This window comes from Ursus arctos, unplaced genomic scaffold (assembly GCF_023065955.2).
Source record: "Ursus arctos isolate Adak ecotype North America unplaced genomic scaffold, UrsArc2.0 scaffold_26, whole genome shotgun sequence".
In the NCBI taxonomy this organism is placed as follows: domain Eukaryota; kingdom Metazoa; phylum Chordata; class Mammalia; order Carnivora; family Ursidae; genus Ursus; species Ursus arctos.
Genome location: NW_026622941.1, coordinates 39685983 through 39710728, shown reverse-complemented (window position 1 = coordinate 39710728; position 24746 = coordinate 39685983). Strand labels below are relative to the sequence as shown.

The following is a 24746-nucleotide window of genomic DNA, read 5'->3' as shown; positions in this document are numbered from 1 at the left end:
TTCCAGGTCTTAATTTGGTACTACTTCATTTATTTGTTGCTGAAATTGCTCCAGCTTTGACCATTGGGCTCTTTTCAATTGGCTCCTCAGTCCCTTTGACATCCCTTATCATTCTGGGGTCTTTTGAGCAATTCATTACTTTCTGGCACTATAAGATGCTCCAGGATCATCTTGCATATTTCTTGCCTTAGTTCTAGAATCAGTCACTTCTCCAAGGAGCTCTGGTTCCTTTTACTGGAAAATGTTATTAGAAACACAAGATAGGTCAGGGAGCCCAGCTAGCTCAGTTGGTGGAGTGTGTGACTCTTGATCTCAGGGTTGTGAGTTCTAGCCCCACATTGGGTGTAGAGATTACTTAAAAATAAAATCTTAAAAATAAAAAGAAAGAAAGAAACACAGGATTAGGGGGCACTTCGCTGGCTCAGTCAGTAGAGCATGTGACTCTCCATCTCTGAGTCATGAGTTCAAGCCCCACACTGGAGATAAGAGTATGAAAGAAAGAAAGAAAGAAAGAAAGAAAGAAAGAAAGAAAGAAAGAAAGAAAGAAAGAAAGAAAGAAAAGAAAGAAAGAAAGAAAGAAAGAAAGAAAGAAAGAAAGAAAGAAAGGAAAGAAAGAAAGAAAGAAAGAAAGAAAGAGGAAAGAAAGAAAGAAAGAGGAAAGAAAGAAAGAAAGAAAGAAAGAAAAAGAAAGAAAGAAAAAGAAAGAAAGAAAAGATAGGGGTGCTGTGACTGTTGGGGTGTCATTGGTTCTACACATTTTCAGCTGGCAGAGAAAAGAAATTTATGTATGTATACTAACCTGTGTGTATACACACATATTTATTAATATTTTACATGTAACTATTAAATGTATAGTAAGCTAAACAGGGGTTCTTACTGATGCCCCCAACTTTAATCCATTATCACACTTTAACTTTCTCCTCTTGCTTGTCTGTAACCTGCAACTCCAACAGTAAGAAAGAAACTTGGCTCCCACCATCCACCATCCATATACTTAATTGTTCACTTCCAGTAGATATATAGTGGTTTCAGATTGTTAACTTGTACCTTCGGGGCAAACAACTTTATTGCCTAGAGTACGGGACTTATCTACAGTTCTTTTTGCCTTTAGTCTTATAGATTCCATTCATTTCCAAAGTGACTTGGATCAGCACTTTTTCTCCCTATCCTCTTCAGTGAGGTTTTTCATACATTTGTATTGCAGTTAGATTTTTTTCTCACAGTCTATTCTGAGATACCTGAACCTCCTTCATGACTTGGGAATAGTTTTTAAAACTCACTATCTTGGTGCTAAGGGAGTTCTTTGCTACTGGGATATTATTCTTTCTATTCAGTGAACAGAACCAGGCAATAATTTTTTTTCATGGCTATAATCTTTTTTTTAAGAAGCTTTATTCACATATAATTAATGTACCATACACTTCACCCAGTTAAAATGCACAATGTCATGGTTGTGAGTATATTCACAGAGTTGCACAACCATCACCATAATCAATTTTAGATTACTTTTGTCACCCACTAAGAAATCCTGTACACACTAGCTGTCGATCCCCATTTTCTCCAACTTCTTCCCACATACCCTCTCCCTGCCAGCCCCAGGCAACCACTATTTTACTTTATGTCTCTATGAATTTGCCTATTCTGGGCACTTTACATAAATGAAATCATACAATATGTGGCCTTTTATGTCCAGCTTCTTTTGCTTAGCAGCACGCTTTCAAAGTTCATCTCTAGAGGTGAGCCAAGAACTCTTAACTATAGAGAACAAACCGATGGTCACCAGAGGGGAGGTGGCTGGGGGAGGGGTGAACTAGGAGAGGAAGATTAAGAGCACACTTATCATGATGAGCACTGAGTACTGCGCAGAATTGTTGAATCACTATATTATACACCTGAAACTAACATAACACTGTATGTTAACTACACAGGGATTAAAATTAAAAACAATTTTAAAAAACTACATTCTTGTGAAGTCACAAACTACTTGTAGATAGATAGATAATCTTCAGGTAGCTGTAAATGCTGCATAAGATTATGATTAAGGGATGCCTGGGTGGTTCAGTCAGTTAAGCCTCTGGTTTTGGCTCGTTTCGGGATCTCAGGGTCGTGAGATAGAGCCTGGAGTCGGGCTCCGCACTCAGCGCGGAGTCGGCTTAAAGCTCTCTCTCCCTCTGCCCCTCCCCCGCCCACATTCGCACATTCAAATAAATAAATCTTTTAAAAAAAGAATATGAATAAGGGCTGAGAGGGGAGGATAATGTGTGGAACGGTACAAGATACTTGTTGAATAAATAAATCAGTGTTGACAGACTCCAAAAAAAGTTCATCTCTATTGTAACATGCATATCATTCCTTTTTATTGTTGAATAATATTCCTTTGTAAGGATATACCATAATTTATTTGTTCATTCATCAGTTGACAAACATTTAGGTTGTTTCTACTTTTTGGCTGTTATGGATAATGCTGTAATGAACATTTGTCTACAAGCTTTTATGTGGGCATATGTTTTCTTTTCTTGGGTATATAACTAGGAGTGGAATTGCCAAGTCATCTGCTAACTCTGTGTTTAACTTTGCGAGGAATGGCCAAACTATTTTCCAAAGTGGCTGCACCATTTAACAGTCCCATCAGTGGTGTATGAGGATTCCAATTTCTCCACATCCTCATCAACACTTGTTATGATCTGCGTTTTTATCATAGCCATCCTAGCAGGTGTGATAGGGTTCCAGGCATTTGTTTTTAATCTTAAACTCTCAAGGAACACTCAGACCCATAGACAGGAATCATTTGCTTGACTTTTCCTCAAGACTCACCTTACTACTGCCTTCTCAGATCATTAGAACTTCTGTAGGCAGGAACTCTCCTGGGTCTCTAACTTGCTTGCTTCGTGTCTTCTCTTCTCTTCTTGTTTCAACCATTTGGATTTAGCAATTCAGCTTTAGAATGTGCTAACCTTAGCACCACTAGCCTGGAAACTTGATACACCATTATATCTGGCTATTGACCCATGGCTCCATACTCTACATCTCACCTCTGCCCAGCCTGGACCCTTAGGACATAACTAATTATATCATCTGGGGAGGGACACTAGTCACTCATGTCCTGTCAAATCGTCAAAATCTTCTTCTAAAACTCTCACATTAGATTCTTCCTTTCCATTTTTACTGCCACCAGCCTAGCTCAGACTTCCATTGCCCCTTGCATCTTTTAAAATCATATGTCCATCTTCAAGTGACTTTGCCATTAGACCATAGGGTAATTGGAAAGGAAATAGAATACTGTTAATTCTACTCTAAAATAGAATGCTAGGGGGCACCCAGCTGGTGCAGTTAGTTAGTTAAGTGTCTGACTCTTGGTTTTGGCTCAGGTCACGATCTCAGGGTTGTGAGATTGAGCCCCATGGTGGGCTCCTCACTCAGCACCAAGTCTCCTTGGGATTCTCTCTCCCTCTGCCCCTCTCCCTTGCTCTCTCTCTCTCTCTCAAGTTAATAAATAATTCTTTTAAAAAAATAAAATAAAATACCAGTAGTAAACCAAACCATGGCACAGGGCCACATATACAAAAATTTACTACAGTGAATTTCAAACAGTAGGTTTACCATTCATTAGTATGTCAAGAAATCAATTTAGTGAATTGATTATGACCAGCATTTAAAAAGTGAAATAGAATAGGACAGAAAATATCAGAGAATATTATGCATAGTAAGAATATTACTTTGGGGTGTATAATATGAACACAAATGTATTTTTTACAATGGGTCAATGGTCTAAAGTTCAAAAAATACTGATTGGTATTGTATATATTGTTTAAAAATTATTAGAAATAACCTAAGTGTTGGGATGCCTGGGTGGCTCTGTTGGTTAAGTCTCTGCCTTTGGCTCGGGTCATGATCCCAGGGTGCTGGGATTGAGTCCTACATTGGGCTCTCTGCTCAGTGGGCAGCCTGCATCTCCTTCTCCCTTTGCCTCTACCCCCTGCTCGTGTTCTCTCTCTCTCTCTCAAATAAATAAATTACACCAATTTACATGGTGTAAACGCTCCCATCATGACCAGTTTCAAGCTACCAATGTGATGTCACTGAATACAGAGCTGAAAAGAGGTACACAGCGCTCCATCCACACGGGATTATTGCATGTTCTTGGCCCAGTGTGTAGGTAAGAATGAAAGCGTTTGTAACTATCAAATGTTTCTTTGTTCTGAAAATACCAATTCAGTGGACTTTTCGGTTATGCAAAGGAAAAGGAAAGATTTTACTCTAAAATGAAGATGATGAGACAATGTGACTCCAAGGCACAGATCAAAGCTCTGGATAATGTAAACTGTGACAGCTTTCCAAAGTGGTGCTTTTGAAAAAGCGTTCTTTTCTAAATTCAAATTCAGATCACACAGTCCCTAAAAATGATCTCCTGTTCTTATTAGTAAGGAAATGAGAAGAGGAGATCAGATAAATGCAGAAAGGCTTTAGGGGCAAGTCTTTGCCTCATGTTGAGAAAGGACTACCAAGTTGGCTGGGTTGGTATTGCAGAGCCCAATCTGAGCCACTCATCTAAAGACCCCATGGAGTGTTATTACATACTGAATTATCTAGATCTGGGGAAAGGCAACGATGGGCCATTGCAAGGTTCTGGCGGGTGGGTTGGGGCCTTTATGGAAAAGCCAACCCCAGAGGGAGCAGACATTCTGAGTCTCAACTACCCCATAAGGGGACAGAGAGACCCCAGAACCCATACTCTTTACTTTGACACATTTGTGATGTCCTACACAATTTATTCCCATATAAAAAGCATTCTCTATTAAACTGTATGCATACAGTAGTGGTTCAAAGTCAAACGCCAGAGGCGGATTGGTCCAGGTGTGAATTTTCATTTTGTCACTCATTAGCTGTGAGAGACCTTGGGCATATTATCTAACTTCTCTGAACCTCCATTTCCTCAATGGAGGAATAAAGCAAATATAATTGTACCTACCCCTAAGAATTATTTTGAGGATTAGATTAGATAATATAATAGTTAGCCTTGATAAGGTGCTCAAAAATTAGTAAGAATCACAATAATGATCTCTTCAGACCTGTTTTTGGCAGCTAGATGCCTGATGGAAGGAGATATTTATGTCATCTCAGCATCAATCTTTTCAAAATCTCAGCCTGGATTTGCAATGTTTCCGGGTAAGTTCAGAGCTATAACTGTCTACATCTGGGTAGGAGATACCCAGGAAGCAAAATTTGAGGTCTATATTTGTACAGGACGGCATGAGTAAGTAGGTTGTACTGGTCGGTGAAGCTCACCTAAGAGCCAATGTTTAATTTCAAGAGATGATGTAGGTTATTTCTGGGGATGATCCTGACATGGGTCTTTACCAGAATCTCTGGACTCCTATTTAAAATGGTACCATCCTTTGTACCATGACTTCTGTGGTGTCTAAGGTGATCTCAAGCTGTCAATCAAACATGATGGGCCCTCAGAACTGGAAGTTACCTAAATCTGACAAAATCCTTCTTGTCTGTGTGCCTCGTTCAGACGGTTATGCATTTAGTTAAAGCTGCTGACAGCAGAATATAAATTTTATTTTAATTACACCATTCTCCAGTGTTCTCTCAGTGCCCCGTGCTGAAAGAACAGGCATTCATGGAGAGGATACTGAGGATGAACTCTTGGCGTGAAGTCTCCATTTTACACTGATTTTCACTGAACACAAGACAGACTGTTTGTGGCAGGACTACTGGGGATAATGGGCACTGGATTTTGTGCAATGATTTGTATCTCTTGTGTTTCTGGCACTGATCAAGGTTTCAGGCAAACAGAGGCACGGAGGACCTAGCAACAATTGCTAGGGAGCTTTCTGGTTGCCAGCAACAGTAAATGCCACAGAGACACAAAGACTCAACCTTTCACACACACACAATGAAACCTGGAGCCTGGTTTCTTATTTCAGATCCAACAGTCTTCCAGGTTAAAGCACAACAGCTTCTTCTTTCCCTCTTTTACAGTAGATTTTTAAAATTTTGTACAGAAACACACTGCCCAGGAGCCAGTACGACAATTAATTTTGCTTCTAAATTTGTTCAAGAACACTTACCTCCTGACCTCTCTCTAAAAACCTCTCTAAAAACCTCTGTCTGTTTTTACCGTTTTGCGGGAGAAAGGGAGTGAAATGGTACTGCAGATCTGATTTGGAATTTTAAGTTAAGGTGTGACTCGTTTAATGTGTTTGTAATTGGCAATCTTCTACAAAGTTGCAATAGATTTTTATCCCTCTGATAATATTCACTAATACTATCTGAAAGATCCTCTTTTCCAAGTATAGTCTCTAATTTGTTTCTAGAAAAGGTAGAAGCATACAGAATATGAAGTACAGCACTGGCAACTTAAGGTTTTTCCATGACTCATTCGAGGAAATTGTGTAATAGCCGTCCTCTGCCAACCTCACACACTCTTCTCAAATACCTTGCTCTTTTCCTTATTCCATTCCCCCACCCCTGTCACTTTTTCTACCCTTTTTTGTGCCATTGACTTTTTTCTCTTTTCTCTAAGGCTGTAAAACTCTCTAGGGTATAGTCATGTGTTATGCAAGGTGATAAGGGAACTGAAGTGCCCCCAAGCTTGCTAGTCTGTTTCCTAGCAACTGTATGACATGTTGCTTAGTAACATGAGGGGTGAGAGTGAAGTCTCTCTCACATATCTAAAAATATTGAAATCATTAAAAAAAAATAGTGGGCTTATTACATATACTAAATCCAGAGACAATCTTCCACGGAGGCAGCTTATTTCAGGCCATGCTATCTTGAGTAAACCTCTATATCTCTTATAATCTGTATACTAAAGTAACAGAGAGCTTTTCTTATAAGCAGGTAAAGAAAAAAACCTACAGCCTTTTCTAATCCTTTCTCTTCTACACATGCATCATCAGTGTTTAAGGAGAATGAAGAAATGTTTCCTAACTGATCTTTTAGGCTGGGCAGATGAAGAAAAACACAGCCTGTCCTCTTTTCTGCAAATGCATAATTGATTTTTTTTTAAAGATTTATTTACTTGTGTGGGGGGGAGGGCAGAGGGAGAGGGAGGGAGAGAATCCTCAAGCAGACTCCCCGCTGAGTGCAGAGCCTGACACCAGGCTCAACCCCAGGACCCTGAGATCATGACCCGAGCCAAAATCAAGAGTCGGCTGTTTAACCGACTAAGCCACCCAGGTGCCCTCATAATTGATTTTTAAATCTAAATGAAGACTGAGAAATGTTTTCCAAAACACCTTTTTAGGCTGGCTGTCATTTGGGAGGTGTGTCTTTCAAGATTACAACCGTCTGGAGAGTCATTCTCTGTCAACTTATCCAGTGGTTATCAGAATTCAGAAATAACTGAATTAAACCATTAAAACTCTTTAGCTCCAAAATAGCAAATGTTAATTCTAAGAGAATACTGTTTACTGAATGAGACCTACTGAATCAGCCTCTGTGGTGCAGGAACTGGGAATCAGGATTTCTAACTAGCACCCTAGTTACTTCAGCACATTTAGGAAACACTAGTGAAGAGGATGATTCTAATATGTTACAAAGGGTTCTCTACTAGTTTGGCTCTTGGATTTATAGATGTAATACTTAAAGAAGAAGCTTCAAAGACCGAGTCTTAAATAGTCTACCACACCTTCCCCTTGAACTAGCCCCTTTGGGGGTAATAAAATTGGTCAAGCTTTAGAAAATTAGTCATTTGCTCATTCTGCAAATACTTACTAAGACAATTTGAAATATAATTGATAGAATTTACTGATCAGTTGGGATTACCTCCAAAGAGTTGATATACATAAAGTGCTAAGAATAGCCCCTGGCACAGAGGAAATATTATTTCAAAGTTAGATAAGGTTATATTATTATGTAAGGTTATTATTATTTTAATCTAACTTGGTAGACTAGAAAGATGACAATGAACTGATCTTGAGAATACAGAATAATTGAGAACACAGAATACTAAAGAGGGTAATGGAGAAAAATAACTAATTCCATTTAGATATACTGAATTGAGATACCTGCAGGTCATCCGAGGGGATAAAGCCAGAAAGAACTACAAGTCCTGAAGATGAGAGCATGTTGTATAAGTCGTTTAAAAAGTGAATTCTGACATTTTGTGTGGCTAGTGCTTACATAAAAACGGACCAGTTATAATTCCTGAGTATTTTACTTCTTACAGCATAAATGCATCTGTTCTGTTGTTCACTAGTTTATCAATCTCACCCTGATTTAGCTATACTATGGAATTAGTTAAGACAAGAATTTGAAAGAAAAAGCGCACATTTGGACGGTTGGGGGAGGGGACTCTGGAGCTTCTCTTGACTACTATCAAATCCCTGTAGCCAGTGCACCATGGCAACCTTCCCAGTCTGCCACCTAATTTCCATCGGCTTTAAGGGGAACAAGGGGTAGGACGGAAGCAAAGTGCATTCTTGTGAGTGTGAGTAATTTGGGTTAATGAAATGCATCCAAACGATAAACTGCGTTTTATGGAAAGCTGAGATTATCTACCGTCTTCTCCAATTCCTTCTCTTTCTTCTCCTCTCAGGATGCCTTTGAGCCTCTTTAAGTTTTGTCCCCTTTTTCCAAATGTCAGATTTCCTCAATAGGCTTAGGTGAACCAACTCCCCAATATGTCAGAGCAAAATTACAAATTAAAATGTGTATCTCAGGACGCAAATACGTTGTTCAAAAGAGTGCTTCAGTAAGTGACTGAACCTCAAAGCATTATATTACAACGCCAGAGATATATTTTTAATATTACAGAGTACAGGTTTCTGTTATTTCATAAGTCTTACTTATGGAATAAAAATTTATTAACATTTCTCGCTGCTATACACACCCAAGTCCCTCCCAAAATAGATGAAACTCAGTTACCAGAATCACTGATAATTCTTACCATTGTTATCCAGGAAAAACTATTATTTAATAATATATTTGCATTATGTTGACCAGAGTTTGAGAAAGATAATGTTTAGCTTTATTTTTTTTTAAAGATTTTTTAAATTTATTTGACAGAGATTAAGACAGCCAGCGAGAGAGGGAACACAGGCAGGGGGAGTGGGAGAGGAAGAAGCAGGCTTCCAGCAGAGGAGCCTGATGTGGGGCTCGATCCCAGAACGCCGGGATCACTCCCTGAGCCGGAGGCAGACACTTAACGACTGAGCCACCCAAGCACTCCTAATGTTTAGCTTTAAATAAAATTCTGAATTCACATGTGGGCCATAGTCTTACCTGAACTGTTAACGGTGGAATTTGGCCAAGGTGAACGCAACAGATGGTCTTTAAACGCCATACACAATACAAATCACACAATACATTGATCAGTACTGAATCCTAAAGTAAAGACAAATATAAATTCAGCATGTCAAAATAATCATGTCCATCTCCTTATTTAAATTTAGTGTTTGAGATGTGTTTTTGTTAGAGAATTTAAGAGAAATCTACTTGCTTGTATTTATCCTTTTACACTCAAACTTGCATGAGGAAGGGCAGTGTGAGACAGAGAGGCACGATCATTTCACGAAGGAGGTAGAGGCAATGATGTGGTGTGAGACAGTGAACACTATACTGGGATGAAGTTGGGAAATGTAACACATTTCTTTGTGTTGGCAGCTCCTGCACTGTCCTCTCTCTCTCACAGCACTTGACACAGTGTATTGTAGTAACAGTTTCAATCATTGGACCTTGAACTCCTTGGGCCAGGAAACATGTTTTAGGTCTTTTGTGCCAAGCCTTACTATATACTTATTTCCTTGTTGCTGTATCCAATGAACATTCCCTGTCCTTTCTTGCGACTTATCAGAATGCATTATAGCTAATTAAATCTTAGCCAAATTAACATCTATTTACCCTACACTATGCCTGGTCCAATATATGCAACTTGGTAGGTAATCAATATGCGTTTTCAAAAAGAAGAAACAAATGAATAAATGTTTGAAACATATAATCATCCCTATGAGTTAATTACTTGGGTTAAATAAGATTATAATAATTTAGAAAATAATGAAGTTGAAATATGTATGAGCTAGTGAGAGGAGGCTTCCCATATATACGTATGGTAACTTAATTCATGACAAAAGTGTCACTGCCGTCAGTGGGGAAAGGATGGTTTTATACATAAATAGTGCCGGACCAATTATATATCCATATGGGGAAAAAAATAGGTCTGATCTCTACTTCACACCAAACACACACAAAAGTATCAGTTCCCATATGTATTGTGGAACTAAATGTAAAAGTTACACAATAAATCCTTTAGAAGAATATATTCTATCTCAATCATGACCTTGTGGATAGGCAAAGATTTCTTAAATGCAACTCAAAAAACACTAGCAGTAGGGACACCTGGCTGGCTTAGTCAGTAGAGCTTGCAACACTTTATCTCGGGGTTATAGGTTCAAGCCCCACGTTGAGTGTAGAGATTACTGAAAAATAAAATCTTTAAAAAATGCTAACAATAAAGAAAAGATGATAAACTGAACTACTTAAAATTAAGAACTTCTGTTTATCAAATGACACCATTAGGAGAGTGAAAGGCAAGCTGCAGAGTGGGAAAAAAATTTTTTTGTAATCCTCAAATCCAACAAAGGACTCTATTTTTTTTTTTTTTTATTCGACAGAGATAGAGACAGCCAGCGAGAGAGGGAACACAAGCAGGGGGAGTGGGAGAGGAAGAAGCAGGCTCACAGCGGAGGAGCCTGATGTGGGGCTCGATCCCATAACGCCGGGATCACGCCCTGAGCCGAAGGCAGGCGCTTAACCGCTGTGCCACCCAGGCGCCCCAACAAAGGACTCTTATTCATAATATATAATATACTCCAACCAAACACTAAGATAAAGACAGGCAATCCATGAGAAAATATGAAAGAGCCTTGAACAGACATTTCACCAAAGAGGATATTAAATGGACAATAAACACATGAAGAGGTGTCAACCTCATTAGTTAGTCACAATGTGACAGATACTATACTATAAACTCTCCTGAATGGCTACAATGAAAGAGGATGAGAAGCAGAAGTCTCCTACACTACTAGTGGGAGTGTAAATTACAACTTCAGGAAAATTTGCAGCCCAATGCAGGGCTCTAGCCCAAGACCCTGAGATCCTGACCTGAGCAGAAATCAAGACTCGGCCACTTTACCAAATGAGGCATCCAGGCACCCCAGTGGGTAATACCCTTGAGAGCAGATTATGCCTGGGTAGAGGTACAAGGGGGAGCCTTCGCAGATAGCGATAATGTTCTGTTTCTTGATCTGCATGCTGGTGACACTAGTAATAATGTCAAGCTTGCAAAATTTCATCAAATTGTACATTAGCGATTGGTAAAAATGTATGTATGTATGATATTCTTCAATAAAAAGTTTTCAAAATAAAGAAGAAAAAGACAAAAGCTTTTCATGTGGTGAACATAATTGCATGCACAGGAATTGTGTTTCCCATTGAAATTCTGGGTCATACTTGGAAAATTCTATTCTCATACCATACGGCCAGCATGTAATGCTGTTGTCATTAGGCTTCAAATATGCATCTTCACCCCCCTACTCCTTACCTTTCTCAGATTCCCAGTGCTTCCAAGACTTCTGCCATCAATCCCTCTATCACCTCAAACTGTGTAACATTCAACTCTAAGACTACGTCAACTGATAGCCCCCACCACACACACACACACACACACACACACACACACACACACACACTACACACACACACATAGATGCATTTCCTGGTCAGACTTGTATCCCTTCTCAACTTCCCTATTTTCTTTCTTTTCTTTTCTTTTTTCTTTCTTTCTTTCCTCTTTCTTTCTTTCTTTCTTTCTTTCTTTCTTTCTTTCTTTCCTTCTTTCTTTCTCTTTCTTTCTTTCTTCTTTCTTTCTTTCTTTCTTTCTTTCTTTCTTTCTTTCTTTCTTCTTTCTTTCTTTTCTTTTTTCCTCTTTTCTTTTCTCTTTTCTTTTCTTTTCTTTCAGCTCTATACCCAGCGTGGAGCTTGAACTCACAGCCCTGAGACCAAGAGCTGCATGCTCCATGGACTGAGCCAGCCAGGAACCCCCATCAACTTCCCTATTTTCATAAAGAGCACCACTACCATTTCATGCCCTTAGTTCACGAAGTTCAAAACTTTAAGGGTTAATTTTTACTCTCTCCTTTTTGCCCCATGGTCAGCCCATCACCACTGGGATTCTTCCTTTGGATGGTCTCTTCTATTATCCCCTTTCTAACCATTCCCCCTGTAATTAGGAAGGTCTGAGACCTTCTCAGATTATTGCAATAACCTCCTTAGCCATGCCACTCTCACCACTTCGCTGTCAGGTTAATATTATAGATTAATTTTATAAACATTAATATATTAATATGAATTTTATAAAAATTAATGTATTAATATTGATTTTATTAAAATGTTCACTCTTTTCTATTAGAATACAAAAGCTTCACATTGCCTAGGGACTCAAGCCCACATTCCTTCTTCAGACCAACCAGAGTCCAAAATGCTTCATTACCTGGCTCCACTCCCCTCATATAGCACATCACCCACCATGCCTTTGCATGCCCAAACTGAGAACATTTGTGCTCTCCCTTGTACAGGTGCGAGATCAACATCATACTATGTCTTTGCCAATATGATGTTCGCTGTTTAAAGTACTCACTCCACTCCTGTCCCATTTGGTTATGAGCCACCATGCTGAGTGAAGACTTCCATGATAAACCATAGCTCTAATATAAGGACTTTTTCCTTCTTTTGAAATTTCTATAACTTTCTATTCAATCTAGTACAGAATAAATTGTGATAGATAGAAATTGTCTTCAGCATCCACAATTTCCTCTTTTTAGTACTTATTTTATCAAGAAATTCTTAATTAATTAATTAATTTATAAGATTTATTTATTTATTTATTAGACAGAGACAGCCAGCGAGAGAGGGAACACAAGCAGGGGGAGTGGGAGAGGAAGAAGCAGGCTCCCAGTGGAAGAGCCTGATGTGGGGCTCGATCCCGGAATGCCGGGATCACTCCCTGAGCTAGAGGCAGGCGCTTAATGACTGAGCCACCCAAGCACCCCAAGAAATTCTTAATTTATTAAGAAATTTTCAAACAGGGACGCCTGGGTGGCTCAGTCAATTAAGCGTCTGCCTTCAGCTCAGGTTGTGATCCCAGGGTCCTGGAGGCAAGTCCCACACTGGGCTCCTTGTTCAGTGGGGAGCCTGCTTCTCCCTCTGCCTGCCACTCCCCCATTTATGCACTCTCTCTCTCTCTCTCTGACAAATAAATCTTAAAGAAAGAAAGAAATTTTCAAACATACCCAAAAATAGAGAAAACAGTATAATGAACTCCATATACACATCATTAACATTTAACAATTATCAAGAGTTTTGCCACAATCTTTATCTATCATTTCTCCCCTTTTTTTCTTTCCTGAAGTACTTTATTTTTATTTTTTATTTTTTTTTAGAGGGGCAGGGTGGGAGGGACAGAGGGAGAGAGAGAGAATCTTAAGCAGACGTGCAGCCCGACGTAGGGCTCGATCTCATGATGCTGAGATCATGACCCGAACTGAAATCAAGAATTGGACTATTAAATGACTGAGCCATCCAGGTGCCCCTCAAATCTTTATTTATTTGATTGCCAATGTGTAGAGTATAGAGTTGGTGCCCTAGTTACTTCCAGTGGTGCAATGGTATCAGATGATTATTTTTAATTCACTTTTTTCTATTTTTATTTTTCCTTTGTGGAGTATCTTTATGAACTCATGGGTTTATATTGTTAAATTTTTTATTATAAAAATTTCATAAATAAAAAATGAATAAAACATAATTTTATAGCATAACAATTATAAAGTGACTATCTAGCTTTTATAACTCCTTTGCCTCCCTCCTCCCTATCAAAATCAACTCTCAGGAAATTATCTCAATTTTAACACAATTTTATTTTATTTTATTTTATTTTATTTTTTTAAAGATTTTATTTATTTATTCGACAGAGATAGAGACAGCCAGCGAGAGAGGGAACACAAGCAGGGGGAGTGGGAGAGGAAGAAGCAGGCTCATAGCGGAGGAGCCTGATGTGGGGCTTGATCCCACAACACCGGGATCACGCCCTGAGCCGAAGGCAGACGCCCAACTGCTGTGCCACCCAGGCACCCCATAATTTTAACACAATTTTAAATCAATATGTCCTTTTACAGGTTTTTAAGTATAAGATTTACTTCCATTATGGAATTAAAGCAGCCATATTAAGGATTTGGGATGTTCATCTTAAAACTAACAGGCACATTGATCTGCTTTAAGCAGTGGAGTGACGTGATCTGTATTATGTGACGCGATCTGTGAGATGTAGAAGATCACCCTGGCTGTTGAGTGAAGACTGAACAGGGTGGAAGTAGGAGCAAGCATATAGAAAATCTAGGAGGGTGTTGAGGTTGTCCAGGCAAAAGATGATGTACTTACAAGAATGGAGGCAGTTGAGATGGAGAGAAAAGAACAGGATTTGAGAGAGATTTAGGAGGTAGACTTAACAGGACTTAATGACTGATTCCATGGTGGTCAGGAAAGAAGGGGGAGATATCAAGAGTAATTCTCACTTCTGATTTGAGAAACCAGATGTATGCTGCTCCATTTACTGAGCAACAGAACATTGTAGGAGATGCATATTTATGAGAAGATAACTAGTTCAATTTGGGATACCTATGAGAAACCCAGCCAGAGACTAGAAGTTTACTACACAATCTGGAACTAAGAGGAGTTGTTAAGACGTGTGGGCATATAAAAAGGATTTGAAGCCTTGGGAACGAATGCACTTACCATCTACGAGGAGTGACTAAGATCATATAGAATAAAATGAGGAAAGAGTCTAGGACTGAACCTTGAGAAACTCCAACATTTAAAGATTGGGATAGGAGGAAGAACCAGCAGAGACAGAGAAGAAACAAAAAATGTAAGAGAGAAACCCAAAAAAGGTAGACTTTCTGAGGACAAGGGAAGAAAGTGTTCCAAGAAAGAGATAATATATAAACTGTGACAAAGCTTATCACAGGTCAACAAGAACTAAAAAGTGTCCAGTGGATTTAGCAACAACCATGGAGGGCATTTGGTTTCAAGGAGTGGTAAGAGCAGAATCCAGATTGAATGGATTTAGGGATAAATGGGAGGTGAAGAAGTAGGAAGAAAAAAGTGTTGGACAACTTTCTTGTTTCCTACATAAGGTATAATACATGGGGTCACGCAACGGATTCTACACAGCTCCTCTCCCTATACCCACAAACACATGCTGTTCTCCTATATACATGTACTTGTTTTATTTCTTCAATTAGATTGGAATACTCTAGAGAAAAGAGACCATGCTACTACTTCTGAATTACTCACACTATCTAGGAAGGTCAAGGACTCACTGTAGACAGTCAGTAAATGCTTATTGAATAAAAAAGGCAAAATATGTATTAAATACCTTTAAATTATCAGGCATTATAGTAGTTAATGAAAATATGCACAGAGAGAAACCATTCATTTAATTCAACAAAAATGTGTATAATGTTTAGTGTATGCTTGGCACTTTGCCAGGGACTGGGATTCACATTTTAATAGAGAAGAGATGTACATACACACATAAATTATTTAAATTCTACAAATATAAAAGAAAAGATGTTTCATGCTAATCTTACTGTGGACAGAATGAACTTATTAGTAGAATACTTACACATGTATATTTATGTAAATTAAAGAAATTGGCAGAAAAAAATAAGAGGTGAACTAGTAAAAAATTTTTTTAATAGTTTGCATGCTATTAAGTGAGATAACGAGAGAAAAAAGAACAGATTCGTTATTTCCCTCTGCTCTCCCATTTATATATTTAAGATTATCAGTGCTCAAATAATCTATTTCTGACCTAGATCTTATTGTTACTTATGCCCAAGGGGAGAAAAAAATCCTCATTTGCATAAGGAACAGAATAGCTCTGAGATAGAATTACAAAGAATCAATTGCACGAACACGCCTCTCTTATATTTAATCCTCTGTAAACTGCATAAAGAACGGAGACTACTGGGGAAATGACATATTTCTTTTATATTGTAAAGAAAATAAAATTCAAGACTGTGCCTCTCATTCCATAAGGAAAGATTTGTACACTTTACCATGATCCAGCAGCATTTCATTTATTTGACTATTAAAATTTCATAAGAAGTATTTTCAATGAGCGCCTTATAAATCCTTATACTCCTAAATGCCATTTAATTCTTATTTTTATTAAATGTACTTCTAGATGCAGAAAGAAATATTCAAGTTGTCCTTAATTCTCCTGTCTTTTTACTAATATATACTTTTATTTGCTAAAGGGATGGAGATAAGATGATGTTGAAGATTGTGTTTCCTATGAAATGTGCAAGAAGTAGATAAAATTATTTTTGTGTTGGGCTTTATCTTTTCTAGGGAGACTACTGCAGCAAACTTGAACAAGTAAAGCAGAGCTACCGAGAGCAGGCTAGAAAAATTCAAGGCAGCCATTGTCACACCACAACCTGCAGCAGCTGTCTCAAGTCCCTCCCTCCCACGCCTGCTCTGCCTGCCTGCCCAGCAGGAATGAATGGGCTCTGCAGAGCTCTGTAAATGGTGCCGCAGACCCTGAAAATCTGTTGCTGAAAACCGAACATGAAAATCGTCTGCCAAAATAGAAATTTTCAACTTTGGTGGTCACAACAAACCTCTTTACCTCTGAAATTTCATTAGCAACGTCAGGTGGTAATCAGTCCAGAGTCTTATTCTGCATAGCCCATCCTTGCTGATAATAACAGCCTTTCTAAATAGCAAAAGAATGTTACTGCAATCCATTTCCTAGGGGTGAAAGCAAAGCCTTTTTGTCCCAAGAGGCAATTGAGCAACCCCCAGAGTCTCTAGTTGAATAGCAACGGTGTGAGGCTGGCTCCAATTCCCACAGTTAGAAGCCCAATCTCTGAGAAGATTTACTGAATTCACCCAAGAACTACATGAAAAACAAATGTAGTTATTGAGCTGACATAGTTGCCTGTGGATGGAGACAAAATTACAAAATGGTCTTCTTCCTTACATTATACAGCTCTCCTTTTTAATTTGATGTCTTAGTTATTCTTCTCTTTCCAGAAAAAAAAAAAAAAAAAAAAGAACAATGCAAAATATAACTGCATGGACCAGGTAATAGTTCTAGCTTCTGAACTCTTTGTATTTTCTCAATTCTGTATCAGGAAAGACGATTCATTTTAAGGAACAGTACACTACATAAAACATAGTATGTAGACTTCTGATAAAGGAATATTTCTAGTAGACTATTTAACTATGGTATGTTTCTTAGATCTTAATTATCAGTATGTTAGAACTACTTGTGTGCTTCCATATTTAGTATGGTTTTCTTCCATCTTCCCTTTTCGTTTAGCTATTTGGGGGAGGGGTGCAAAAGAAGGTCTGAAGATAAATTACTTGAACCTGAAAAACCATTTTGGATGGCTCTATTATTGAGCCTTTTTTTATATTAAAAAAGAAATCACATTTACCCATGCCATTTTAAGCACCGTTCTCATCTTCTCTCCTACTTTATCTGTAAAGCAATTAGAGATGTTGAAGCCTCATCGAATGTGGCAGAATTTAGTATACTTTGAGAGAAGGGCTGGGAGTAATTTTCCATTAAATATTTCATCTTAACACAAAATCTGCGATATAAGTGTTGGGGAAAACCTACATTGCTGATTTTAACTGTAGTATGAGGTTTAAGCAATATCCAATTCAAGTTCTCTTTCTTCCCTTCTCCAACCCTCCCCCCCCCCCCCCCCCCCGCCCAACCCCACCCCATAATGGATGCTCGGCTGACTGTTTTTGCACAGTCTCTTTGTCTGAAGGATGCAAACAGTCTATGGATGCTAGGGAAAAGGGGGTGGGGGAGAGATTACCTCATCCCATGTTGCTTGCACCAATCACCACTCTCTGTCGTGGCTTCTCCGGGCAGACCGAGGGGTCTGGACCAACAGGAAAAGGCCCCAGCCCATCCCCATGGTGACCGAGTTGTATATAGGGAGCTGCATCCGCCCATGTGCCTCAGGTTCTCTTACATCGACCGCCTAAGAGTCGCGCTGTAAGAAGCAACAACCTCTCCTCTTCCTCTCCGCCATCTGCCCGGCAGACGCAAAGCAGCAACCATGGTAAGAATCTTCTTTCTCTGGCCCTTTGTGTCCATTGGGTGGGGTCAGTCCCCCAAGATCTACTTGGAAAATCTTAAGCCCTTTTTCCTTTACGACATCTTTGGGTAAGGGTAGCCTTTATGCTTTGTTTGCGAGGTTCAGCTCTGCTGTCCCAAATCCTCGAGCCCGGTCGCCGCCGCAGTGCGGGGTGCAGGCGCCCAGGCAGAACTGCGCCCGGGGCGCCGCAGAACCGTAGCGAAGAACAAAGGCGGCGCAGAGCGGGTACTTGTTATCTGAGCTCCTCCGAGCCGCAAGCTGCCCATCTGTCGGTGACGAAAGGGTCTGGGGCAGCGAAAGGCGGTCGTGGCGTCGCCTGCTCGGCCCCAGCGTATGTGCGCACGGTATTCGTGTGACTCGGAAAGGCTTTTCTTCGTGGCGTTGTTCCCGGGGGGAGGGAGAGAAGCAGCCGTCCAAAAAGACCCGGGCTCATGGGTGTAGCTGGGAAGGGGGGAGGGGGAAAGGACAGGGACAAAGCGGAACCTTGGGTTAGTATAAAAAGATCCCTCCACGGTTCGTGGGCATTTTAGAAAGATACCCGTATATTAACGGGGAAAAAATGGTTAGTTTCTGTTGGAGCCCCTGGCAGCCGGCGTCAGGGCGGCGCAGGGGCGGAGTTGTTTGTTTCTGGCTTCTCTGGCCTGAGAGCCACTGGGCGGGGTTCGCCCTCACGAAACCTCCTCTGTCAGAAGACTTATTAAAAGCCTTTCATCATTGTGGAACTGTAGGCGTTAAAAGGTTTTTCATTCACTGTTAAAACTTAGATGAAATATTTTTTTCTTGAGATGCAAAATCACAGTTCTCTTGACAAGCCCTTTAAAGTCTGGTCTGGGGCCACCCCGCCCCGACTGGAGTGTGTGTGTGTGTCTGTCTTGTGTGTCCGTCTGTCTCTGTGTGCTAGCTGCACGTTCGGCAAGAGAAAAAGCCCACTTTGAGAGCCAGGGTACCCTAACGCCCAGGACCCAGGGAAACGCCCTTCCCCTTCCCCACCCCCACCCCACCCCCGCCCATATGTCAGTGACTAGACAATGGATAGACAATGAAAGTTGTAGCCATAAAGACCATAGAGAAGAAAATCTCTTATTGAACGTGATAAGTATGAATATTCTGTGGTGAGTAGAGAGTCTCAAAATGAAAAAACTATTTTGTTGTTTTAAATAAATATTTCATTATCCTTTCACCGTGCTTTTATTCTTAAGTAGGTCCTCCGATATTTTTCTGATTTAGGAACTGATGTTTTAAAGATACTAATAATTTTTCAGTCTTTTGCAGTGGAGAAGATTCTGGAAAGACTTCTTTTTAAGTAATGAAAATGCTGCAGACAAAGAACTATACTCTCTGTCCAGCTGTCTTTTGTTCTAGTGCATCTACATTAATTCATTTCAATTTAGGCATATGGTTCCAGCCGGGGTCAGAGAAGGAAAACTGGCAGAATAGCACAATGAGATCATGTAGGCAGTTTCTGGAAATAGAACTTACTCTGTTAAATAATGTAGAAGACTGAACAGGCTAGTACCAGGCACAGCAAATGCAGCAATGCAGCAATGCAGGAGGCAGACCTTGTTTAGCTTCCAATCCCCTAGTACTAATGGATTCTGCAGATAGACTGCAGAGGGGTGTGGCATCTAGCCTCAGCTGCAGCACAGATGTCCATGTTAAAATACCAAGTCATATGTAGAAGACATTCCTTATTTAAAGGCAAGATAGTAGTAATATTGATTCCAATTAATTAATGATTAAATTTAATTTACTTCATTTTATAAAATCTGTGCTTTAAATATTTTTTAAATGCAAAAAATTTTCTATTCCAGCATGACTGGAAACAATGGGCTTGCACATGTGTTAAACAGTGCAACATCATTATTCAGACCACACCCATCTGCAGCATTTGTAGCAGGTGCTTTTCCTTCATCATTTTTATGGAGTTAGGGATAATCTCAAACTTGAAGAATACCTGTACATAATTAGAAATATTTTCAAAAATTTACTGAAAATTTAAAATGCTAACATAACCTAATTTTACAATTTTCCTCTTTTCCTTCTCACAGCGTGAGTGCATCTCCATCCACGTCGGCCAGGCTGGTGTCCAGATCGGCAATGCCTGCTGGGAGCTCTATTGCCTGGAACACGGCATTCAGCCCGATGGCCAGATGCCAAGTGACAAGACCATCGGGGGAGGAGATGACTCCTTCAACACCTTCTTCAGTGAGACGGGCGCTGGCAAGCATGTGCCCAGGGCTGTGTTTGTAGACCTGGAACCCACAGTCATTGGTGAGTTGGCTTCAGTAACCCCAGTGAGCGCCCGGGGGTCTGGGACAGGGGGTCTGTCTTGAGGCTCCATGGACACCCTGGGGTCGAGCAGGCTTGTGCAGGCGGTGAGTGATGGGCGGCTGCTTTGTTTTCCTTTTCCAGATGAAGTTCGCACTGGCACCTACCGCCAGCTCTTCCACCCTGAGCAGCTCATCACAGGCAAGGAAGATGCTGCCAACAACTACGCCCGTGGGCACTACACCATTGGCAAGGAGATCATTGACCTCGTCTTGGACCGAATCCGGAAGCTGGTATGTTTATTCTCAAGAACAAAGTAAACAGTGATCCTAAGAAAGACATTTGAAATCTGTTCTTTTCATCTCAAACACAGAATTAAAATGTAATAGAGCGAGGTAAACTATTCCTTTATTTATTTTTTTTTTTTTAATTAAGAAATGCTTAGTAATTCTAGGAAGGTCTACATGTATTTAAAAGCATTTCTTGTCAAAATAAGACCTGTATCCTTGGAATTGTATGAAAAGTAAAAATATATTTACTTATATATTGCAAAGAGCAATAATATATTAATATGTTTTCTCTCTTCCTTTTTTCTAACAGGCTGACCAGTGCACAGGTCTTCAGGGCTTCTTGGTTTTCCACAGCTTTGGAGGGGGAACTGGTTCCGGGTTCACCTCCCTGCTGATGGAACGTCTCTCTGTCGATTATGGCAAGAAGTCCAAGCTGGAGTTCTCCATTTACCCAGCCCCCCAGGTTTCCACAGCTGTAGTTGAGCCCTACAACTCCATCCTCACTACCCACACCACCCTGGAGCACTCTGATTGTGCCTTCATGGTAGACAACGAGGCCATCTATGACATCTGTCGTAGAAACCTCGATATTGAACGCCCAACCTACACTAATCTAAATAGGTTGATAGGTCAAATTGTGTCCTCCATCACTGCTTCCCTCAGATTTGATGGAGCCCTGAATGTTGATCTGACAGAATTCCAGACCAACCTGGTGCCCTATCCCCGCATCCACTTCCCTCTGGCCACCTATGCCCCTGTCATCTCTGCTGAGAAAGCCTACCATGAACAGCTTTCTGTAGCAGAGATCACCAACGCATGCTTTGAGCCAGCCAACCAGATGGTGAAATGTGACCCTCGCCATGGTAAATACATGGCTTGCTGCCTGTTGTACCGTGGCGATGTGGTTCCCAAAGATGTCAATGCTGCCATTGCCACCATCAAGACCAAGCGTACCATCCAGTTCGTGGACTGGTGCCCCACCGGCTTCAAAGTGGGCATTAATTACCAGCCTCCCACTGTGGTACCTGGCGGAGACCTGGCCAAAGTCCAGCGGGCTGTGTGTATGCTGAGCAACACCACAGCCATCGCTGAGGCCTGGGCTCGCCTGGACCACAAGTTTGACCTGATGTATGCCAAGCGTGCCTTTGTTCACTGGTATGTGGGGGAGGGCATGGAGGAAGGAGAGTTTTCTGAGGCCCGTGAGGACATGGCTGCCCTGGAGAAGGATTATGAGGAGGTTGGTGTGGATTCTGTTGAAGGAGAGGGTGAAGAAGAAGGAGAGGAATACTAAAGTTAATGTCACAAAGGTGCTGCTTTTACAGGGAAGCTTATTCTGTTTTGAACATTGAAAAGTTGTGCTCTGATCAGTTAATTTGTATGTAGCAGTGTATACTCTCATATACAATTACTGACCTATGCTTTAAAACACAACGCTTTGTTACAGACCCAAGCTGTCCATTTCTCTGATGGGTTTGAATAAAGTATTCCCTGTCTTAAATGAATTCAGTCTTGTGTTTTCTATTTGGGTGTCTGAAATTCATGTATTGAGTTCTGAGAAGAAAGAATAACTGTTGACTGTGGTTTATACATGTACTATGAAGTGACTTATCTCATTTAAATTTTAGTATATTATAAAACTTATTCATAAAATACAAAATAACTAAAAATTGCCATTAGATAACATCCATGCTCTTCTTAATTTTTAACTCCACTATGTTACTTAAACTCCTAGTACTCTTTAGAATTGATATTTACTAATACCAGCCAAAGGTCTAGTTACCTGCCAAGTCTCATGACTAACATAAAATGGTGAATATTCCAAATGCATTATCATGTCTTAAGTTTATTTTCATACAGTATAATCTTGGCATGTGTCTAGTGCCATGATGTTTCCTCTGCCCTGGGTTCTCAAAAGACATCTTGTCTCCAAGCAATTGCTTCCTAGTTTCTACTTCTTTCCAAACTTACTTTCAGCTAAATGTCACAATAGAAAAGCCTGATATATTTATTCACTCTAATGTGTTAGATATCTGAATTTTAACTGTCCAAATATATTTTATTTTATATGGGCCAATAACTTCAAAGAATAAAACTAATACTGCAGTTGTAGGCACCAGCACCAACATAGTGAGAGGAACAGTTCTGGACCAATGGTTTCCTCAATGATAGAGTTCAGCTGCCAGTCCAACTGACCAAAAGGCTAAGGACCCAAGGACAGCAAACTGTCTTGTGCTATCACACTCTCTTGTTCTAGGATAATATCCAGTCGTGATGAAGTCCTTTTTTGGTATTTGTAGTCTATTTAATCTGTTTTTCCTTTGACATTGCCAACAATGGGGTGTAATACTATTACAGTTACTGGAATCCCAGTTTAAGTTAATGGAAATAATGAAAAATAAGAAATAAGCCAAGATCAACTAGCTTTATAGCCAATCCAATACTGCTCAGCAGTTTAGAAGCCAATGAGAATAGATTTTTGGGGGGGAAAGTAAAAGGCTTCACTTATACAGATAAAAAACAATGTGGAAATTAGATCAAATACAAGTTTTTAGTGTACACTCTCAGCACCTAGCAAAATATAAGGAATATGGTAGATGTATGTACAATGATTATTGGCTGAATGAGTAAAGTGTAGGATAAAAGAGGTAAGTATAAAATAAAAAAAATAAAAGCCCTACAATCCTAATTTTACTTGTAAATAACTATGTATTTGTTATATTTTTTCTATTATGAAAAATTCTATAATTTTGTCCACTGAAAAGGCCTAGGACCAATGTAGGAATGAGTACCCCTACCACTCAGATGGTGGTCTTTAAATATTATTTTCCACTAAAAGGAATCAGTGTTTTAGAAATGTTCAAGCCTGGAGCAGAAAATATGCAAGTTCAGCCCCAAATATTTTCTCATTCCAGAAAGCAAGGAAGATAATCAAAGACAAATTTATATCAAAAGGACACAGAAGTCAAAAAAAAAAAAAAAAGGATACAGAAGTCAAGTAGAAGGGGTTCTCACTGATGGTACAAATGTGAGCATTGAAAATAATAGTGACTGCAGTGGATTGAACCATATAAAATATGTTAAAACCTGTGAGCACATATTTTTTTGTGTGATTTAAAAAACAACTGAAAGCAGTATGGCAGTTCCTCAAAAATATTAACCATAGATATATGATCTCAGAATTCCACTTCTGGGTATATACCCAAAAGAACTGAAAGCAGTGACTCAGACAGATATTTGTGTACCTATGTCCTCGCAGCTTTATTCACAATAGCCAAAAGTCAGAAGCAACACTAATATCCATTGACAGATAAATGGATAAGCAAAATATAGTATGTACATACAATATATTATTCAACCTTAAAAAGAAATGAAATTCTGACACACACGACAACATGGATAAACTCTGAAAATATTAAGCTAAGTGAAATAAGCCAGACACAAAAGGACAAATATTGTCTGATTTTATTTACATGAAGTACCTACAATAATCAAATTCAAAGAGACAGAAAGTAGAATAGTGGTTATCAGGAGCTAGGGGGAAGGATAAAATAGGAAGTTATTGTTTAACAGATACAGAGTTTCAGTGTGCAAAGATGAAAAAGTTCTTGAGGGGTGCCTGACTGGCTCAGTTAGAAGACCAAGAGAATACTCTTCATCTCGGGGCATGAGTTTGAGCCCCATGTTGGGTGCAGAGATAACTAAAAAAGATAAACTTAAAAATTTTTTTCTGGAGATGAAAAGTTGTGATTTTGTACAACAATGAGAATCTATTTAATGCCACTAAATTGTACTTTAAAAGGGTTAAAATGGGGTGCCCAGCTGGCTCAGTCCATAAAGCGTGCAACTCCTGATCTTGGCGTTGTAAGTTCAAGCCCCACACTGGGTATAGAAATGACTTAAAAAAATAAATTATTAAAAAAAATAGTAAATAAATAAATGAAAGGATTAAAATGGTAAACTTTATGTTATATATATTTCACCACAATCTAAACAAAGT

At 39.6% G+C, this 24746-nt stretch overlaps 1 protein-coding gene and 1 long non-coding RNA gene across 2 annotated transcripts in view; one reads left to right on the top strand and one right to left on the bottom strand.

Moving 5' to 3' along the window:
- LOC130544891 (uncharacterized) overlaps positions 1-18793 on the bottom strand; it is a 47468-nt gene extending 28675 nt beyond the window's left edge. The window contains exon 1 of the long non-coding RNA XR_008961599.1: positions 17907-18793. This is a non-coding gene — a long non-coding RNA (uncharacterized LOC130544891). The remainder of the gene's footprint in view (positions 1-17906) is intronic.
- On the top strand, positions 18057-22251 carry LOC113257653 (tubulin alpha-1A chain). Its single transcript, XM_026501959.3, has 4 exons — positions 18057-18155; positions 20240-20462; positions 20604-20752; positions 21060-22251. Exons 1-4 carry the CDS (start codon positions 18153-18155, stop codon positions 22038-22040), a joined length of 1356 nt encoding a protein of 451 aa, XP_026357744.1. The 5' UTR covers positions 18057-18152; the 3' UTR covers positions 22041-22251.
- The last annotated feature ends 2495 nt before the right edge of the window (positions 22252-24746 follow it).

Coding starts and splice junctions, on each gene's coding strand:
- LOC113257653 (XM_026501959.3), top strand. Junction 20,463..20,603: donor CCTGGAACCCACAGTCATTG/GTGAGTTGGCTT, acceptor TTCCTTTTCCAG/ATGAAGTTCGCACTGGCACC. Junction 20,753..21,059: donor TGGACCGAATCCGGAAGCTG/GTATGTTTATTC, acceptor TTTTTCTAACAG/GCTGACCAGTGCACAGGTCT.